We start from the raw sequence: 21,493 nt of genomic DNA on the forward strand, positions 1-21,493 counted from the left end.
GTATTTTTGTTGGTACCATTAAATTCGTCCATGAGGGAGTAGTTAGGGGTTTTAGTTTTGTGATGTCCTACAATGTACATATTAAGAGGATAGACTTTCTGAGTCAGAGCTCAAGTAAAAAGATGTGATGTTATTTTAAATATGGATTTTTCTTCTGAAACTGTAACAGTGAAAAGGTCAGGTTTATGAAGCTGGAGTCCTGGAAAGAGAATCACCGACTTGTGATGCTTTTCAGAGTGTCTGAGGAGAATTTAAATTTTCTTTCTGTGCTTGGTTCTCTTAAGCTTTTCCTGAAATAGCTTTGTATTTTCTGTGGAGCCTGTATTCAACAGGAAGGCTAATTGGAGCCATCGCACCATGGCTAGGGTACAGAAAAGAAAGGGTGCGATTATGAGGATGATAGACATGTTTAAAATCCGAATTCAGGGATTTGTGTTTACTCTCAGGGTTTCATTATAGCAGCTCTTTTTAGAAAACAGCATCAGTCTGAGGAAGAGAAGTTAGCTCACTTTTTAAAATACAGAGAAAAGGAAGAATAAAACCAACCTGCAAAGATATAATACAAGGAACCTTCAAATGAAATGCTGCCGCTGGTGCCTCCCGCACTGGTGGTTTTTCACCACGTAGAGACCGTTTCTTTACTAGATTCCAGTGCCTTCCGTGTCTTAAACAATCCACTGTCACTGATTTCTCAGTGGATTAGTTATGGACTTTTGGGGACTTATTTCCTGTTGACTAATTATGATGCAGTTGGCAATGTCTTCGTAACTTTGAAGCCTCCTCCTTAACCAGACCTCTTCCTGCGTCTTTCATAGACCTGGGAAGGGTGTGAATCTGAATTGCTTTCCTCCTCCTTCCCATCTGTCCAGATCTTAGTTGCCCACTTCCCTTGTGAAGCTCGTCTTACCCACTTCTTCCCACAGTGTGTTACAGATTAAAAATACATTCTAAAATGTAGAGTATTATGGTGGACTCTGGTTTTGCATGTTCTCTGATCAGATTCGTTTCTGTCTTTTCTGCAGTATGTTCAGTCTTGGAGGGAAGAAGCTCCCTCTGATGTTTTCTTTTGTTTCTGAAGAGCAGAGAGCAGTGCTCGTTACAGTGTCAGTATCATTAACTACAGGGTGGTCTTGACCTGATGAAACTGACAGTGTTAGTCCAGGTTCTCTAAGAAGCTGGTCACCGGGACAGGATTCAAGCTGTAAGAAATACATTAGGGGAAACACCTACAAGAGAAAATGGGGAGGAGCCTGGGAGAGCATGGACCCCAGTGCTAGTCTGATCCCCAGGGAAGAAGAGGGAGGAGAGTTGGGTGGAAGGATCTTGGCCCGGAGCGTCCTTCTAAGGGAAGGCTGGCGAGGCCAGTTGGGAGTCCTCAGCCTCAGTTGCCTGGGAAATCCACGGCTGCGCGAAGAGGGCCTAGCTGTCTGTGTGTTCTTGCTGTGCCTGACCACTGGGGGCAGCAGCTCATGGGGAGTGTGGCCCTGGTGTAAATGTGAGGGTGGGTTTCAGGCCACAGCAGGGGGGGCACTCCCGGTGGGTCACATCTTGTGGTGGAGCGCGTCTCCACGTCATTATCCTGATGTTTTAGATGGAGGTTTCATGTATGGAAATTGATGGAGCTCTCCATGTCTACCATTTTCTTCTTCTGTGAAGTAATCTTACTCATTAAGGTTGTTATTCAGGACAACCTCCTTAAGAGTGGCACCGTTGCTTTATCTTACACTTGGTCTAGGATGGCCTTGACAGATTTTCTTTTAAGTGAAAACTCTAAGGATGTAAAAGAAACACTGACTAATTTACCATAATCACACAGTAGTTTACTTGTAATAGAGACATTAAATTTTTTAAGGTTATAGTAGGCTAGTTGTTTTACATTTCCTTTAAAAAAAAAACTGAGTATATTAGTTCCATTTTAAATTGTTGCCAAGGGCCTTTTTTTGAAGGATTATATAAAAGGAAAGTCACATCTAGGAAGTTAGCCAGCTGCGTTAGATACGAAATTGCTTTGTGAGTGAATGTCTGTGAGTACATCTAGCCTTCTATGTTTTCATCTCCAGTATTCAGATTATTTCATGTCAGTGAATCTATTCTGCAGCTTATGTTGATACTCTGCTTTTTACCAGCGCATGGCACAAACTTAACCAGCAAGTAGGACAAGCTTGATAACCTTTTTTGAGTCCCAATTTTCCGTTATTAGAACCAGGTGACAAAATGACTCAGTCAAATTTTTATATATGTATATTTCCATATTTCCTTATATTTTTAAACAATGTCAAACTTACAGGGAAGTTGCAAGTATAGAGTTTTGTTTCCTTCTACTGTCCGAGAGTGACTCACCATCATGGGGCCTCCAGATGCTTCCCGGTGTTTTCCAACGAGCAGCAGTATCCTCCTGCGCAGCCGTCATGCAGCATTGAAATTAGGGCTGCAGCACTGATACATTGCGTCTGCCGCAGGGCTACACCAATGGTCCAGACAGTGCCTGTAGTGGAAAAAGGGTCTAGTTCACAATCACACAGTTGGGTCTCCTTGGCTTCTTTCTGTCTGCAACAGTCTCTCGCTCCTCCCTCCATTTTCTTGACCTCGGTACTTAGGAACCTGACAGGCCAGGCGTTTTTAGACCGGCCCGCCATTTAGGGTTGTCCGCAGTGTCCCCGTGGCTGCGTGCGGGTTACACATCTGTGGCAGGAGTAACAGAAGTGACCCGCTCTTACTTCTTTCTCCCAGGTAGTACGCTGCTGTGGTTTTCCCGTTATTGATGATGACCACTCTGATCAAATAAATAAGATATTGTTTACAACCTTCTGCACAGTGAAGTTACTCTTTGTCTCTTATAAATAATATTTTGTGTGACATCATTTGTAATTATATAAATATCCCATTTCTCATCCGACTTACCATTTATTTATCATTTTCGAATGGACTCATGAATTCTCGCTTTATTCTGTTCTGTTGATTATTTGTCCTTATATCAGTTTTGCAATGCCTTGAATTCTGTAACTTTACAGTAAGAATAGTAAGGGCTTCTCTAATCTTACTCTTTTTTCCGGAATTTCTACTCTTGCTTCCTGTCTGTTATGGTTGCCCCAGTCTGTCTTCTGTTTCTTAAGCCAGTAGGATTACAGTTTTATATGCAAGTTGTAGCTGTTCCATGTGGTACCTACTGCTGGTGCTTGACCTCTGCCAAAAGCCACAGAGAATGAGACTCTTGTGTCATTTCCTTCTTTCAAGTTTCTTCTGCCTTCCAGTTTCCACCACTTTCGCTGAGCTCCTCAGTGCCCTCGTGTATTTGTTGTATGTATTTGTCCAGATACAGATTAGCTTTGTGTCCAGGGGAAGGTTGGTCCAGTAGGGGCAACTTCCCTGTTGTGGAAGTGGTACCTACCCCGATGGCTTATAAAAGTCAGGTGCAGCAGGTACGTGACCAGTAAAGCAGTTAAAGTGAGGAGTGGGGAGAGGTTTGGTGCAAAGAGAGGCAAGTTTTGAGTAGAGAGAGAAAGGATTCAGTTCAGTTCAGTTGGAGAAGGCGTAGACTAAAGCCAAACAGTGCTTAGAAGGACTCCAAGCAAAAGAACTTGCTAGAACACTGTGTTTCAAACTGTGACTCCTAAAAGCAATTTAGTAAGTGACCTCTGGAAACGTCATTTTCCTACTAATCTAGCCCAGAACAACAAACCAAGTTGGAAGTAAGACAGTGCGTTACCGTTTTGCACTGCTCCCCTCAGTGAGTCTGTGGAGTCCCTGAACCCTCTCCTCTCTGCCCGGTGCGGGTTGGACCTCGGCGTTCCAGTGGACGTCCCCAGTAACACAGCAAGTGGCTCTCAGTGAATGTTCAGTGCAGTCACGTAAGGATGACTCTGACATTTGTCAGAGCGGTGTCAGGGGTGTGAAGAGTGATTGGCTTTTGGAGACCCAGAGTTCCCCAGGGTAAGGGAGGTGCTCACTGTTTGTCAGTCAGCAACCTGCTCCGCCATCAGCAACTCCCGGAGCTCCCCGTGTGTGGAAGCGGCAGTGACAGAGCACACCGGGCAGCTGCCGTGGGGACAGTGTCGGAGCCTTCCCCTCCTTCTGCAGCCTTGTGCTCCTTCTCTGCCTCTCTGCCTGCAGTCCCTCCTTCAGCCGCGCACACACACACACACACACACAGACACACACACACGAGCTCTGGAGAAAAGCTCAAGTGAACCAATCGGGAACCTCACTGTATAAATCAAAGAAAATTGTTAAAGTAAAAGAATGCTAATCCCTCTTTCAATTTAAAAAATTCAGCAGAGCTCTGGCAACTGATGATAATGAAGAAAAGCTCCTTTCGGGTTCATTAGGTAATGATTCCATGATCTAATTTCTGTCTTAGCAGAAGAGAGTGCGATAGTATCATCATTAGCAGGAGAAGGTTAAAAGAGAACAAGATACTTCGAAAGATACCATTAAGAAGAGGAGAAGGCAGGGCACAGACCGGGAGAAGTACTGGCAATAGAGTCTGACAGTAGAGACTTGTGAACTGAATGTATGAGGAAATCCTATGAATCGATAATGGTAACATGAACAGCATAATCAAACCAATGAGCAAGAACTTGAGACGGTGCCAAAAGAAGCTATGTATCAATTGCCTAACAGCACGTGGTAATGTGCTCTGTGTCATGAACTGTTAGGAGAATGCAAGTCAGAACCACAGGGCCCGGCAATACCAAGTCTTCACGGGATGTGAGGCACTGAGTGCCCACGCTTGCAGGTGTGGGCGCAGTCATTGCACAGGTACTCTGAAACAGCAGCTTGGCATTGCTTGTCAAGTTAAGCATTCACTTAGCATCTGAACCTTGAACCTCCACTCCTATTTATTTACCTAAGAAAAAGAAAAACCCATACCCCCAAAAAGCTCTGTGTACACATAGCGACCTTATTCATACTAGCCAAAAACTGGGGGAAGAAACCCCACATGCTTGTTGGCGGGAGCGTGGATACACAAACCGCGGTGTGTTCGGGTGGGGAAGCACTACTCGGCAGTTAAAAAGCGGGAATGGACTGCTGAGCAGGCAGCAGCGCGGCAGGATTTCAGAAACGTTATGCTGAGTAGGGGGAGCCAGGCACAAAAGAGTGCATGTTATAGCAGCGTGGTTCTGTATATATGAACTTCTTGGCAGGTGCAAAGTTAATAACACATTGTGATAAAATCAGACCGGATCGTGCCTGGGTTTGACGGCAAAGAGGCATTGGGGCAGGTTCTGGAGTGGTGGAAATGTTCCATGATGATGGGTTACGTAAATGACCCAACTCAAAGAATCATGCAGTTGAAACGTGTGCGTCTCATTGGAAACAAACTCTAAGTAAGAAAGTTCCCGACCCTGTCCCCTGACTTCTCTGGCGTCTGGGGGACGGCTCACTTCCCCGCCCGTGGCAGCCCTGCCCAAGCATCTTTGACAGCCACCAGCCGCAGGGAGGCAGTTTTCCTACTTGCACCTCAGGTGAAGGCCCCTCACTGAGACGGCGCCCGGCACGTGGATGGGGTACATGTCCGGGACCCAGCCAGCATGACTGGGGTGGTGGTCTTTAAAAATGCACGTGGGAACGCCTGGACGGTCAGCAAACTGGCCCACGCCTCCTGCTCTGGGACCGCCCTTGAGCTGCAGATGGTTTTTATATTTTAAAGGTTGTTTAAAAAAACAAAAACAATATGCATCAGATATCTGTCTCTCAAAGCCAAAAATATTTACTGTGTACATTTGCAGGAAAAGCTTGCCAATTCCTGTTCTGTGCTCTTTGATCAGCTCTCCACACCTACTGCACTGAGTCAGCGCCTTAAAACTTAGGATGGGCATCTTCTTGATGCCCATCAAAAATTATACTCTCAGCTCTTTGAAGTACTAGTTAGTGTACATTCAGTAGACAGCCTATTTCCTTTCCTCCGAAGAGTGAGGCAAACCCTAGTATATCATGTGATGTGATAGCTGTCCCAGGAGTGCTGGATGTTCCATGAATGGGCCTCTTCGGCTCTGTACCCGGGCCTGGTTAGACTGCTGTTAAAGATGCTGAATCCAGAGCACCCACGCTGGCGGGTGCTTCTGTGGTGTGCGGCGCTCGCAGCCATTCTGCAAAATGTGCCGACAGCGCTAGTGGTTTCTGCTCTGCCCTGATGGTGTGGATGGGAGGGGTCATTTTTACCCATTAGCACTCTGGAAAGTGGGGGAGTAGTGTGGGAGGTGTTTGAGAACGTCTAGAGGCTATAGAAGGTGGTTATTGCGTCTGTTGGATTAGCGAGTCCGCACTACGTGTGTTCAGCAACATTCAGATCCCCCCTAAGGTGCATTAGAACCCACATCCGCTTACCTTCCCACCTTCTTCCGCCGCCGGCCCTGCGTGTGGGAGCTGGCGCCTGATGGAAGTCTGTGAATGCTGACTCCTCTCTGTCCTCCCTCCCTCCAGGCCTACTCTGTCTACGACGAAGACATCGGGTACTGCCAAGGGCAGTCTTTCCTGGCCGCCGTGTTGCTGCTGCATGTGAGTAACTCCCACGTGATAAATGGCAGGGCCCTGCCGAGTTCGCTTCGTTGCTGCTTGGTTCTGTCCTCCCTCCCTATTTTTCATTTACCTGATGGAGATTGCCCATGGCATATATATTTTAAAAATGTACCTTTGGTGATAAAATAAGAGATCTGAAGTCAAGAACAGGACAGTTCCTCAGTAGAATTAATTCTGTAGGCGAGAAAGCAATAAATTGCTTATTTGGAGTTATTTTTAACTGGAACCCTCCAAAACTGAAAATGTCAATGTAACCGCCCAGATAGGAGCCGTACCAGAACCATTGTGAAGGGAAGTGACAGGGAGGTGTTTTGCCTTTTCTGTGATTTATTTTTGTGTACTCTCTTCTCAGCCGCTTGCAATAACAGAACATTTCTTGAGCATCTGTTGTCAGTTCTGGGGTAGAAGGTGGGATTACACATATGAATAATTCATGACTTGTGTTCCCAAAGGCCTTGGGGGCTAGAATGGGGCACAGAGGACGGAGGCACAGACTCACTATTTTTACTCTTATGTCTTCATTGATTTTTCTTAAGTTTATTAAAGAACTTATAGAGAACATACTGAGTGCTTAGTGAAAGTGGTACACAAAGTGATAGAATGATAGAAGAATTTCCCAGCCTAGAACTTTCAGGAAAGGGTTTCTGGAGGAGGTGGTAGCTTTGCTGAGACATAAATAATTCAGGGTAGGGGAGGTGAGACAGGAAGGAAGGAAGTAGAGGTTGTTAGACAATAGGAACAAAATGAACAAATATATGGAAACACAGAAGGGTGTACACCGTATAAAGGGAACAAAGGGGAATTACAGTTTCTATGCAGCTGGCAGAGGAATTGTACGGAGGGAGAGGGGTGAGGTAACAGCAGTCAGATGGGCAAGGGACCAAATTGGGAAGACTTTGTAATCATGTCAAGAAAGGTGGGCTTCATTCTGAAGCAGGGGTGTCAGACTCATTTTCACCGGTGGCCACATCAGCCTCGCAGTTGCCTTCAAAGGGCCCAATGTAATGTCAACTCCTTCACAGTTAAGGAGTAGTTACTTTTATACAGTCCTGAAATTATTTTGACATTGATTATGACAAAGAAGGGTCAGAGGTGACGTGCCTCGTTTTCTAGCTTTGGCGACTGAGTGCATGGTGGTATTTTGAGCTGAGATAGGAAAAGATGCCTCCATTGAGACTGAACGAGGAAGAGGGGTGAGGAGGGGATGGTGACCTTTGTTTTGAGTTCCTGAGTGTGTGCTCTTTGGGGGGTATCTGTGTGAAGCTGTCCAGCAACCAGTTGAGTATTGGAGACTGACGCTGATGAAAAAGTCAAAGCCAAAATTGTGAAAGTGGATCCGGTCATCTAGGAAGAATAAATAGAGTAAGAAGAACAGGACAGAGCGCAGAGATGCCAGATATTTAAAGGGCTGATGGGAGGAGGGAACCTTCAGGAGTTTCTGGGTTTTCAGCCGGGAGGACGCAGCGTGCAATGTCGGATGCAGAGACGCACAGCGAGTACAGCATCTCCTCCATTACACTCTGGAGAGGGAGACGCGCTAGTGTATTGTGGTCCAGGTCCTGATAACTTGGTTCCCATGATAGTAATGGTGTACAGTTGCGATTATTCACCTTATTCAACTTTGAGTTGGATTTCTTTGTTGCGTTATCACATGTTGTTCGTCTTCTTGCCTGTCGTCCCTCTTTCTTGGATATCTCCATAGCCTGTCTTCTTGGGCTGTAATAATAGCCCTGTGATAATCAAGCAGTTTGTGGCCACAAATTCTCTACGACTAAACCCATCCCGTATGTAGAATACTCAGGTCCCACAACAGGGACTAGAGACCGTGCCCAGTGACATGGACATGCTCGCCGAGGCTCAGAGCCCCCGTTCTTCCAAAAGGAGCCTTGGCAGTCACTCTGATGAAGGCGTGGTCAAGCCGTGCGTGGTGAGCTCTGTCCTCCACAAAGCCATCTCTGAGCCTGTCCCAGTTTGGTGGTTTAGACCCGTGTCCTCGTAAACACATTGTGGCATACTGATCCAAGTTCATTCAGAGGCACAGCTCTCTGAGGAATCTGTTCTGAGATTTACCATAGGGTCAGTTACTTGTAAGTTTGTATTTGTTTGGAAACAGTTTTCCCTGAAAAAAACAGAGACAGACAGAGAATCAAATAATCATAAAATTCAAATACCCAGAATTTTTCTACATTATCTCCTCTTTTATTATAAGGGTCATATGACAAATTGGCCATTGTAAACATTTTCAACAAAATTGCTTTTAATGTATGTCACAAGATACATAGAAATTCAGTCTAGGCTCTTACACTTTCTGCATAAATACTTAGAATTACTCAGTTGTTGCCAGGGCTTATAAAATAACTGGAAATACAGAAATGCCTTCAGAATCTTGAGGACAGATGAACTGATATTCAGCCTAGTGTTTTTGAAAAACATACTTTAATTTTTAATTGACAGTATTTGCAATATTGCTCTTTATCAGCATATTCCATTAACTAACCAACCCATCCCAGAACCAATCTGAATAAGAAAAGTTAACTGTAATTTTTTCTTTCATATTTTTGCCTACGTGGTTCAAATAGGGAGGAGAATACAGTCTAGCTTAAACAATTCATCAAACACACTATCTCAGGTTCTAGGAAGGTGCGTTATTAGGGTCTTACTAATTTTTTATCCGTTACATAAGCTGTGGCCTCCTTTCGCTGCCAGACTCCCCCCCGGCAGCTCCACATTAATCACTGTCAGAGGCTGCTGCCTTGGAGATGCTGCCTTCTCCTCCCCGTGGTCATTTATATTTTACCCTCACTGCCAGAGGGGGAGGAAGGCCCCAAACCGAAAGGATGTTCAGAAACAAAATTTTAGAACTTTCAAGTTTTACCATGTCCAAGTAGTTTTAGGAAATAATCACTTTCCTGATTGGACATTTCCAGAGGCTTTGAAACTAGCCTCTGTATCTACGAGTATGTTTCTGTTTCATTTATTTTGTTCTTTATATTCCACACGTAAGAGAAGTCAAATGATATTTGTGTGTTTCATTTAAAAATAAAATACGTTTTAAAAATTATGAATTCTTTAATGCACCTCCCAGAAGGGCAGCTTTAGGATAAGATTTAACCAATAGACTTAAGAAATGAGAAGCAGAGCTGCTTCTTGGTTGTTTGAGAATAATGATCCCACGGCGTCCAAGGTGACAACATAGAGGCTTCCTAGTGTTTTTATAAGTAAAAGTGTTTGTGACATTATATAATTCAGGACTCTCTCTGCTACCGTGATGCAGCCTTAGCTCCAAGTACCTTAAACTACAAAGGAAATGTATTGGCTCACCTAACGGGAAGTCCAGGGCAGAGGTGGCTTTGGCCTGGCTGGATTCCAGACTCCATCTTTTGTCATCAGTGATCTGTGTTGCTTTACCTCTGGTTTTACATTTCCTTGTCTTTGTTATACGGATCAACCACAAAGTGGGCAACATGGCTGCTGCCTGGCCTGGTCCACAGCCTTTCAGGTTTACAACTTCATTTAAAAGGGACCATCTTTTGCTATAGCTCCTACATGGAAAAGAAAAGTCCATGGAGGATTCCGACCGGCCTGCCTTGGAAACCTGCCATCCCAGAATCAGTTGTGAAGGCCAGGAAGCCAGGGTGTTCGGCTCAGCTGGCCGAGGTCCTGAGTCGTCCTCGAGAGCGGCGGGTGTGCTGGATCGGCTCCCCCTGGCCAGTGGGACAGAGCTGCTGCGGGGGAAGGGTTTCGGTGCAGACGACAGGGAGCCAGGAGGCTGGACAGACGCATCGCGCCATCTTGCTGCGCTGTCCGTATTGCAGGAGTTTTGGTGCCTTTGTAATCAGTCCTGTTATGCTCCCAAGTCACCTTTTTCTTACAATCCAAGATTATAATCTTATAATCCTTAGATTTCCCTTGTCTGCGTTAATTCTTGCGTCGGTGCTTTGGAGATCTTTTTCTCACGTCATCTTCCTGTGTCCTGTAAATATATTCAAGGTATTTTGCCCGTAAACAATATTTTGTTGATCCTCCCATTTCAATATCTTAGGTTTCTCTGCTCTTTCAACGCTGGACTCACTCAAAGGATAGTGAAAAGCACAACTATGTATGTGAACTGTGGTTCAATACCTTTTAGGTCAGATGGCCGTGGGCAAGTTTCCTAAACTCTCTGAACCTCAGTTTTTTTATTTATAAAATCGAAACAGGGCTATCCTATTTCTGGGGTGCTCATGAATATTGAATACTGTATATTATGAGCGTAAACGCTCACATCTAATATCTGCCACAAAGGGTGCAACCGTGGGGTTAAATCCTGGCTTCACCTAGTACATGTATAGTTATTGGCAAATCACTTAACTTCATTGGACTTCAGCAGCCTAGTGTGTAACGTGTAAATATAACGCCTACTTGGCAGAATTTAGGGAGGACCAAGTGGGGTCATGAATGAATGTCTCTGTAATGGGGCTGCCGCTACTCTTCCAAAAACTAGTTGCTATTTGCCCATTCAGTTTTCTTTTGGACTCTGGTCCCATTAGCTTAAATTGATCACCATCGGCAGATTCATATGTTGACAACATGCTTTATTGCTTCCAGGACTGAATAGACATTTAGGTTAAATGTCTTTCAGCATATGTTGGATTTAAAAGGAAAATAAAACAGCTAGAAGTTTTCATTCTGTTTGCTGTTCCATGGGCAAAAAGAAAATGAAGACTTAGGAGTTTATGGTTTTCAGAATAGTCAGTAGCATCCACCTTTGTTGAAGAAAACTCAGAAAATGAGTGAAGTGCTCAGCGCCTTCACGGAAAAAGGTATATTGATTACAAAAAGATGTGGAACGATCATGCAGAACAGAGAATTTAGTTTTGTCTTAAGTAAGGGGATTATTGAAAACTACCAATGTATAATTTTGCTTCAAAAAACGCCTGTTGTTTGTTACTTCGGGTGAGTCTGAAAGACTCTGGCGTCCTGAGAGCTGTTTTGTTTCCTGGTTCACGACAAAGCCTGGAGACTGTCCCCGCCCAGTGCTTCTCTGCGTTAGCACAGATGGCAGGTCCCTGCCAGTACCTGTCACCCAGCAGTGGTGACACCCTGCTGGGTCCTCAGATTGTGCACGTGAGGCAGGTGTCTCATTTCCTGTTTCATAATGCCGTGGGAGACACTTGGATGTCTCCAGTTATGGGGTTTAGTGCCCCCCCCTCACCTCAGTAAAACAGCACGGATGCCCGGGCAGAGTCCCCGCACAGGGTGGGCACTCCATGTCTGGGTTCCCTCGTGTGACAGCATCTTCAGAGTTAATAGTGATGGGTTTCCAGGGACTTTGATTGTCCTTTAGACCAGTTATGTGTCAGTGACAAATTGGCTTATCTAGTTCAATGAAATATTCATCATTGTGATAAATTCATTTTAATTTTTTTTAAAGTAGGCAGTGCCATGATGCTTCATAGTGGGGGACACTCTTGTAGCAAAGCGAGGTTTCGTGGTGCCGTTAGGCACTGATTCTTCAATCCTGATGATTGATTCTCTTTATGCTCATTGAGGGGCAATTACTAGCCAATACAAAATACAGATAACACTTAAGTTTTTGTGTTTGGCATCTGTAATAATATGAAGAGAAACGAAGTGCGGATATAATTACCTTTGGCTGCCCCTTGCTTCCACTCGCACACCAGTCCTTTCCCTCGACATTTTTGCTGGCTCTCACCTTCTCGGCCAGTGACAGATGGCTTGTCTCCTTGTTGACATACCTTCGTTTATAAAGGCAGATGCATTCAATTTTGTTAAAGTTATCCTAAACAAATAAGTAACACTTGATATTTGTTTAAGTCTATAGCTAAACTTATATGTTCATATAAATTTTATGTACAAATTAAAATTTACATTTAATATAGAAATTAAATAGAAATATATAAATCAAATATAAAAACTCTATTTAATTTATGTATTTACATGTCAAATATGTATTTCGATAAAGGTTATAGGCTTTCCCAGCCAGGTGGCTCAGTTGGCTGGAGTGTCGTCCTGTAACCAAAAGGTTGCATGGTTGGGTGCACACAGGAGGCAACCAGTTGATATTTCTCACATTGAGGTTTCACTCTCTCTCTCCGCCTTTCATCCTCTCCCTCTAAAATTAATAAACACACCCCTAGGTGAGAATTAAAGGTAAAATGAAGGTTACAAGCTGGGATTATCAGGGGTTTTTTTTTAGGGATTTAATTCAAACTTTCCAGTGATTTTGTTTTGAGGAACATGTATTAAATGTACCATTTGTGTGTATGTGTTTGTGATAAACAGCAGACAGAGGGAGATAGGGAGAGAAAAAGGGAGAGAAAGAGAAAGTAAGGGGGGGGGGGTGAGGGAGACAGAACAAGAGAGACTAAGCTCCACACCTAAAAGCAAAGAGGAAACCTACGTCCATCTGTTGTTTTCCTGAGTAATTCATCTTGACCTGGCCCATACCCAGCTGTCATGATGCCGAACTTCTCCTCCACACACCCTTCCTTGCCCAGGACTGCTGTGTTCATCTCGAGCTCAAGTAGGGTCCCCTATTTGCTTGTCCTCTGAGAAGGCACTGTCCCTTCCCCTCTGTGCCCGCTGGGTCCAGCACAAGTACTTTCATCTCATGTGTTCGTGACTGACTGTAAACATGATGAAAGGCATCTAAACCTTTTGTTTTGTTTTAATGGTTTTACCACATTCAAGGAAATAAAGGCGTATCCTTTTTATCAGAAGCCAGATGATAAAATATTTGACTCATCATCATTCCGTTACCCAGAGGGGACCTTTACGGGAATCAGTCTCTCTAGGGCTGGCTGTGCTCTTTAAAGCACAGAGGGGAAGATGAAGAGGCTTAGCACCGGTGGTGAGAGAAGTACTGCAGAGCAGGCGTGTATAGCGTCTCTGAGGCCTCCACGGCGGCCTTGCTGCAGGAGAGAGAATGCAGTGGACTTCCATTCTCAGCAACTGAGTGCAGAGGAGGAAATGTGCGCTGACCTGAACATCTGGAGCCAAAGCCATGGGCCCAAACAGCTCACAGGTTAAAAAAGAGAAATAAGTAAATATTTAGAGAATCAAAATGACAGAAGCCTAGTGTACTTATTTAACTTTAGGAGATTTTGTTTGTCTAACTGTTTACATATTTCATTGTTTGTAAGCAGAAAATAGAAGTGGCCAATTTGCATAAGAACTTAGATAATCACATTTCTAAGTGGGTAAATAGAGCTCTATTTGGATCGGTTATTCAGGCAGGAAGTTAGTCTAACGAAGGTGTCAGATACCTAATCAGCCAAGGTCAGACTTTCAAAGGAGTGACATTTAAAGTAGCTATTCACATAATAGTTACATCTTAGGACAGTGAATAATGACAGTTTTTTCTGTGTGCCTTATGTAATTTTTAGAATATTACATATGGCTCTTTCTCTAAATTCTTTCAGCTTGTTGAGACACAATTCATTTATTTTTTTTAAAGATTTTATTTATTTTTAGAGAGAGGGGAAAGGAAGGAGAAAGAGAAGGATTGAAACACTGATGTGAGAGAAACATTAATTGGTTGCCTCTGGGATGTGCCCCAACCAGGGACCGAGCCCACAAACCCAGGCCTGTGCCTGGACTGGGAATCGAACTGGCAACCGTTCACTCCATGGGACAATGTGGGACAGTGTGGGACAACTGAGCCACGCTGGTCAGGGCTCTTTTACTTTTCCTTTTTTTCGCACTGTGGCAAAAACCTCGTATTTGTTTTTACTCTTCTAATTCAGAATTTTTAATATGGTATTTAAACAGAATCTTAACTTTGTTTTTTTTCTTTTTCTTAAGTAAGCTTTCCAGATTATGATACAATATCATAGATAAGATTATGGGAAGAATGCTTTAAATTACTTAAAGACCAAAGCTATTTTTATACATTCTCAAAAATTTCAGAAACCCTAATTGCCTAATGTGCTAATAACAAATGATTATCTAGTCATTAAAGCAAGCTCTGTGAGCTCCACTAATTTGATTTGAACTCTAAAAATAATGAAGTTGTATTCTTTAGAAATAATCCACACTAAGATTTCTTTCCTATCAAAATGCCTTTTCTAACAATTAATTTGCAATGGAGATCACTGCTTTTATGTTACCAAATCCAGTTGACTTTCTCTGCAAACGGGCAATGGACGGTGGAAGTCCCTCTGTTCATCGGGCTGCAATCGTGTATCAGCCAAGGGGTCGTTGGTCTTTCGCACACTCTAACGTTCTCGAGAACAAGGCTCCGAAATCAGCACTTTCCCTACACAGGCATTTGAAGCCAGTAGGGGCTAAAAATGGAAGATAACTCTTCTCTGGTCCGCTCTTTGCACAAGAGCTTCTCTGTCCTACTTTGGGGACCAGACCGTGGATGAGGGAGACAGATTCTCAGGAAGTCATTTAGGTAAATGCAGTGGTGGCAACTGGAACATCATCAGATCTTTTCCTTTCTTTTTGTTTATCACATTGTAGCATTTTCATCTCTGCAGCCTAGAACTCGGAAGTCACAGACCTTTTAGGTCCTTATAGGTGTCCCACAGGGCATCTGTACTTTTTTTTTATTTTTTAAATTTTTTAAAAATATTTTTCAGTTACAGTTTGCATTCAGTTTATTTCGTATTGGTTTCAGGTATACAGCATAGTAGTTGGACAGCCATGTACTTTACACAGTGTCCCCCTGATATTCCCAGTACCCACTGGCACCAGACGTAGTTATTACAATATTATTGACTCTATTCCCCATGCTGTACTTTACATCCCTGTGACTATTTGGTAACTACCAGTCTGTACTTCTCAATCCCACCACAATTTAGAGATTCTTTCTTTGACTTCAGACTTCATTCTCTGTTCAGATAAAAATACCTCTGGGAGGGTGTATTAGATTTCATTAGTCATTTAAATTTTCATGATGGAAACACACAAGATTCTTCCTGAAAAACTGTTTTTTATAGAAAGAAAAATAGCAGCATCAATAAGATTCTGGGGGGACAGTGTTGCATTCTCTGCCATAACTGAAGATGCGTTTCTCCTTGGACCCAGCAACGCCTCCTTGGGAGAACCCTTCCGTGGGGATATTATTGAGGGAGAAAGTGAGCTACCTTTGATGTAGAAAAGGGGAAATATGAGAGGAGGCAGAATGCTTTACTGGTGCAGGGAACCACTGGCAGGATAGAGGAGGAAGTGTTTGGGGCCGTTACACAGTCACGCAAGAGAGGGGTCGGGGTGTGGGGACGAGAGAAGTGAGGCTGTTGCCTTTATGTGTTTTCATATTTTTTTAGTTTTGAATCACACGACTGTGTTATCTATTTCTAAGATGGCTTAGTGAATGAATGAATGAATGAATGAAGGAAGGAAGGAAGGATGATTAAAATTCACAAAAGAGGATAATTCACCCTGAGTGAGGAAGCTACAGACTTGGAACACAGATTCTTTGCCTGTACCACTTCAGCAGGCCAGCCCTGGAGAGCTTCACCCAGCAGAGCCTTCGGCTGGTGGTGCAGACAACGAAAAGGTGCAGGGGCACCTCTGACGCCTGGCCCAGTGCCCCCAGTCATGTTCTGTGATTCTGTGGTTCTGCAGATGCCGGAAGAACAAGCGTTCTGTGTTCTGGTGAAAGTCATGTATGACTATGGCTTGCGAGACCTCTACAAAAACAACTTTGAAGATCTGCATTGCAAATTTTATCAGCTGGAGAGGCTGCTGCAGGTAAGTAAAAGTTTGGTTGAGTTATAGAAAAAGTCTAATCAAATTGAAGAACTATCATCATTTCTGAAACTTTAATGGAGTTTTCCAAAATGCAGATGGATTTGGTTTCTGATCAATATTTACACTGTTTTTTTTAAAAAAATTATTGTTGTTCAGTTATAGTTATCCAGCCTTTTTCCCCATCGCCCCCCCCACCCCAGACCCCCCACTCCCACAGTCGGTTCCCTCCTGTTGTCCGTGCCTGTGAGTCTTCTGTTCACCTTCCTCTGCTTGCCCTGTCCTCCTCCTCCCCGCTTCCCCTGGTCGCTGTCAGGCTGTTCTTTATTTCCAAGTCTCTGGTTTTCATATTATAAAATATTTACTTAACCACTTGATTATTTTTTAAAGTCATCTTCCTTTTTAAATACTCAACTGTAATACACTTCGAAGTGAGAATATAGTAAGTTAAGTCAAGGAAGAGACTGTTGAGTATTATTTGTAAAGAGATGAAGCTATTTACAGAATAAAAGTTAAAGTACTTAAGAGTTTTTTCTGCATTCACTGACACCAGTACCAGTGCCACTCTTAGTCCACATGCAGAGAACATTTTAAAGAGACAGAAAGATATCGATGGGGAATAAAAATACCTAAAATATTATAATGTGGAGACGTGCTTTAGAATTTTTCCCACATAGGGTGAAGACATTAAGGAAAAAAAAACCCTCGCAGACACAGGCAACAATATGGTGATGACGAGAGGGAAAGGGGGAGCAGGGGAGGCTGGAGAGGATAAAGGGGGTGAATGGTGACGGAAGGAGACTTGACTCGGGGTGGTGACCACACCGTACGGTGTACAGGTGATGTGTTGTAGAATCGTACACTTAAAACCCGTATAATTTTATTAACCGATGTCACCCCAATAAATTCAATAAAAATTTTTGGAAATATTTTCCACATAATTTCCTGATTTCAAACAGAGTTGTTACTTTTCATAATATATATGTACAAATGTGTGTGTGTGTGTGTGTGCGTATGTATATATATATATATGTCAAATATTATATAATAAAGATTATAAGGGCAAAATTATTGACTAGTGCTGATAAAAAGAATTAATGAGTAGCTTTGAAATTCCAGCTGAGATTAGAAATCTTAGGTTTATAATGGATCGATGCATTCTTTGTATCAGGTATTGGGAACCCAAGAGAAATGTGAAACAATATACACGAGTGGGTGACTGCGCATTGGGGAGAAGAGCAGTGTCTGGGGAGGTTAGCGGGACGTGGCAGGAGAGACTGGCATGAGCTGGTTGACTGACTTGTCAGGGGGTCCGTGGGTGTCTGAGAGGGGAGAAGAGCCATGGAGAGGCTGAGGGACAGGAGGGTGGCCACGGAGACTCGCGGTTCGGCAGAGGACAGCTTCCCTGGGCGCGGGAAGGTGGGAGGGTGGGGCCCTTAAAAGTGAGGAGGGGATAAGGGGTGGAAGGATGTCAGGTAAACTAAGCACAGTGGCAGGTGGTCATTGAGGGGAAGAAAGACTGTAGAAGACTCTGGTATCTCTAGGCATTAAAAGCTATAGGCTCTTTTTTAGAGATTTAATTTTTCCAAGAAAGGGTTTGTTTGGGATTATTCAGTTCTCACTGGGTCTCTTACAAAAGGTTATATTGTTTCAGAGGTCACTAATCTTAAGTACTTTGGGAGTCAGATACTGTGCCTGATAAATGAATAGCAAGTTCATGGTGTTATGAAAAGACCCAAACACGTTTTTCTGTTGGCACTTTCTGTGTGTTAACTGGATAACCTTTGGATGCCCCATTTAAAGTAGGAGACAGGCGCATTTGGGTGTTTTTCAAAGAGCGTCCTGCACAAGAAGTGGGATATTTGTTTTTGCTTTGCGGTCTGTGTATGAAAGAAGGCCTCTGTATGTCTTTGCCTTTCAGTGATGGGAACACTGTGCTAATGCTGTGCACTGCCTTTCTCGCTTTCGAAAAGCAGTTGCTGGTGCAGCTTGGGCGAAAAGATAAAGCCGGCATAAGGCATTATAAGGAGACATTCAATGTCATACACCAGACACCGGCATTTCCTGTATTTTGCCATTTTTTAAAGATATCATGGATAGGTTTTTTAAAAATTTGGTTACGTTTTGGCCTTTTCTAAGTGTGAAAAAGCATACGGAAGCGATATCATAGAAGACGAGATGACAGTAAGTACATCTCTCTCCTAGCCAGTGAGGGGTTGAACGCTGCAGGGGGCGCTGTCACTGGGCCCTGGGTCGTGACATTCCCTGCAAGGCAGTGGGTGTTCCGAGCCTTTCCCAAGAGACAAAGCCAGTCAAGTGAGCAAGAGCTGATCTTTGTTATTTGTTCCTGACAGGTCTGTCTGTCCCTCAGTGATCTGTCACGTCCCGAATTCTCATCTTCTCTCATCACTTCTGTGCCGTTTTAGACAATTCAGTGAATGCCACCGCGGAATGAAAGTGTTCACAGGAAGCTTGTTATAAATTGCAGTTGTCGCAGGAAATAAAGCTTCTTCCGTGTTCCATCTGCTAAGTTTTCCACTCTGACTTTCAGGAGCAGTTGCCGGACCTGCACGGCCATTTCTGTGACCTGAACCTGGAGGCCCATATGTATGCGTCCCAGTGGTTTCTCACGCTCTTCACGGCCAAGTTCCCTCTCTGCATGGTCTTCCACATCCTGGACCTACTGCTCTGTGAGGTAGAGTGACTCCCGTCCCCGCACCTGAGCCAAAGCGCAGAATAGTTTCTACGTAACTGACAGGGCTACAGTGCTCTTCGTTTTCTTTTTTCCCGTGACATTGAGCTAATAAATACTGACCAGAAAGTTCTATTTGGGTTTTTATTAAAGACTTTTTTAATTGTACTTATATTATTCATGAGAAATGAAAATATTAAGGCATATATAATTCCTCCAGAGTAAAGTGAGGTAAGAAAATTTGTATAATTCATAATAAGCCCATATATGTGTAGTAATAGATTACTAATATAAAGAACCTTTAAAATTAAATAAACGATTTAGAATCAGGTGTTTTTAATAGTAATGCAGTTATACTCCAAGAGTGAATATAAGTGAAAATTTTATAATAATTAAATCCTCAATTTATAAGCTCTTTGTATATGATGTTTGAAAATGCATCCAGATAAGAGGGAAGTGATAAAGTTTTGTATCACATAATTGTGCAAACTGATTTTTGAATATTTTGAAGTAAGCTAGAGTAGAATTATTTCAAAAAATAAGCTTTCACAATTCCTTAGGTATCTATAGTGTTTATTTTATTTATTGTTTTTAGTTCCTTAGATGACTATGTTTTTTTACTTTACTCTCTTAAGTAAGCAATATTACACATATACACCATGTATACTAACCGTCAAAATGTTTAACATTCTTAACAGTGTTAGAAAGTTGCTGGATGAGAATAATTTTTTTGCATTGGAAATATAGATGGATGTAAAGTATAGCTATCTTAAATTTAAAAGCTGTAGCGATTATTCAAAAGTATTGAATATGAGACTAATATTATGATCTAGGCAGTTTTGTATTCCTATATTACTTTTCTTACATAAAGTTGCCTCTTTCTTCAAAGAAAATTCTATTTTAATCACCCTAGAAACTAGAAATGTAATGATAGGATTTGTAAGAATAAAACGTATCAGCTGCGTGAAGCCTGACTTGTCTCTCCGCCCACTGTAGCAGGGCCCTTCCATCTGTGAGCATAGCTGGGGTTGCTCTTCGGGGGTCCTGGTTGGCGTTTCCCAATACTTGAAGGTGCAGAGCATTCTGTGGGCACGTAAGCTTTTTAAAATTCCCAATGTATTTTGATAAAGAAGGGCCAAGTGACTTGCTGAAGGTCACAGAAAAAGTTCTCAAATATTGAATGCATTCCCGTTAGAGAAATTGATTGATAACACACCCATTTTACTTGTTTTACTTACAAATTGGTTTATAAAATGCTATCTGAATTTAAGCTAAATGCAGAGTTTGGAGCCAAAGCCTTTTTTGAAGTCAAATGCTGTGGTCACTGGACTGGTGACTCTAGTCTAAAGTCGCCTCTGCCTGGTGTTGGAGCACCGTTGCGGTGTCTTCTGGGCCCCGGATGGAGGGTTTTGCAGGAAGTTTTATCTTGAAGATACTTGAATTTCTAATTTCAGTTGCTAAGAAAAATTAGCAGCATTTATGGTGAGGAAGAGAAAAGAAAATTTATAAGCCTTCTTATCACTTGTCAACTGTGATTCATAACCATGGGGTTTGAAATATCTTAATGCTCATGAAAATTAATAAGAGCATCACAGATAGATGTCACTTGCCCTCTGTCCAACTGATGCTCTGCAGCTGTTTCAGGAAGTCGCATACGCAGCTTTCCAAAAGACGGAGTAGGTTGCAGTCACAGCAGTATGTTAACCAGGGAAATAAACCACACACCTTACCAGGGCAAAGTGGCTTTAAAGATAAATTTCATTGGGAACAATAGTGCAGTAAGCTTCAGGATATTCGTTCTTTCCACTAACTCATCTTTGTCAGAGTATTATTTTGCAAAGGAAATTTTTGGATAAACTTTTATTTCCTGCCTGTCTGTGTTCTCTCTGTCCATTTCCTTCTTGTAGTTAATAAAATATTTATATCAAAGCTATTCTTTCACAGGATAAAATATTCTAAAAGAAGAAGTAACATTGTCTTAAATAGAATCAATCTATTTATGTTTTTTGTCATATTGTCTGTTTTTAAGAAAACGACTCAAATCTTGATGGTTATAAATTAATGTTTAGTTACAAATGGAAGGCTAGGAAATTCTCAGATGGCAAGTGTTAATTTTTCAAAAGCTGTTTGAAGGCCCTCCTCGCCTTCACCGCCCCATAGTCATTACCCCTCCAAAGAGCCATCGCTTTCCTGATTTAGATCACCACTGAGTAGACTTGACTGTTTTTGAACGGACATAACTGGAATCATGCAGTATGAAGTCTTTCTTGACTCGCCTTTTCATTTATCATTGTGTTTGTGAGAGTCATCCATGCGGGTTCATGTAGGTGTGGTTTGTTTGTTTCATCAGAAATGTACCACCATTTCTCCATCTTCCGTTCTATTGTCGATGGACATCTGAGTCATTTCCAGACTAGGGCTATTATGAGCAGTGTCGCTGTGAATGTTCTTGAACTTGTCCTTCGGTAAATTCCTTTTTGGAATTGCTGGGTTAGGGCATGAATGCACTCAGATTTATAGATGCCACCAAGCAGCTCTTCAAGGCTTTTGAGCATTACCTTTTGAGTTGTTTTTATTCACTAA

General features: G+C 42.7%; 1 protein-coding gene across 7 annotated transcripts in view; it reads left to right on the plus strand.

The window, feature by feature from the left end:
* The window catches only part of RABGAP1L (RAB GTPase activating protein 1 like), a 448,545-nt gene that overhangs the window by 268,935 nt on the left and 158,117 nt on the right, over positions 1-21,493 (plus strand). For all 7 annotated transcript variants that reach the window (XM_037035334.1, XM_037035336.1, XM_037035337.1 and 4 more), the window contains 3 exons: positions 6,424-6,498; positions 16,096-16,221; positions 18,770-18,913. In XM_037035334.1, coding sequence (XP_036891229.1) covers positions 6,424-6,498; positions 16,096-16,221; positions 18,770-18,913 — 345 coding nt within the window. The remainder of the gene's footprint in view (positions 1-6,423; positions 6,499-16,095; positions 16,222-18,769; positions 18,914-21,493) is intronic.

Source organism: Sturnira hondurensis, unplaced genomic scaffold (assembly GCF_014824575.4).
Source record: "Sturnira hondurensis isolate 20B ecotype Veracruz unplaced genomic scaffold, ASM1482457v3 Scaffold0022215, whole genome shotgun sequence".
NCBI classification, from domain to species: Eukaryota; Metazoa; Chordata; class Mammalia; order Chiroptera; family Phyllostomidae; genus Sturnira; species Sturnira hondurensis.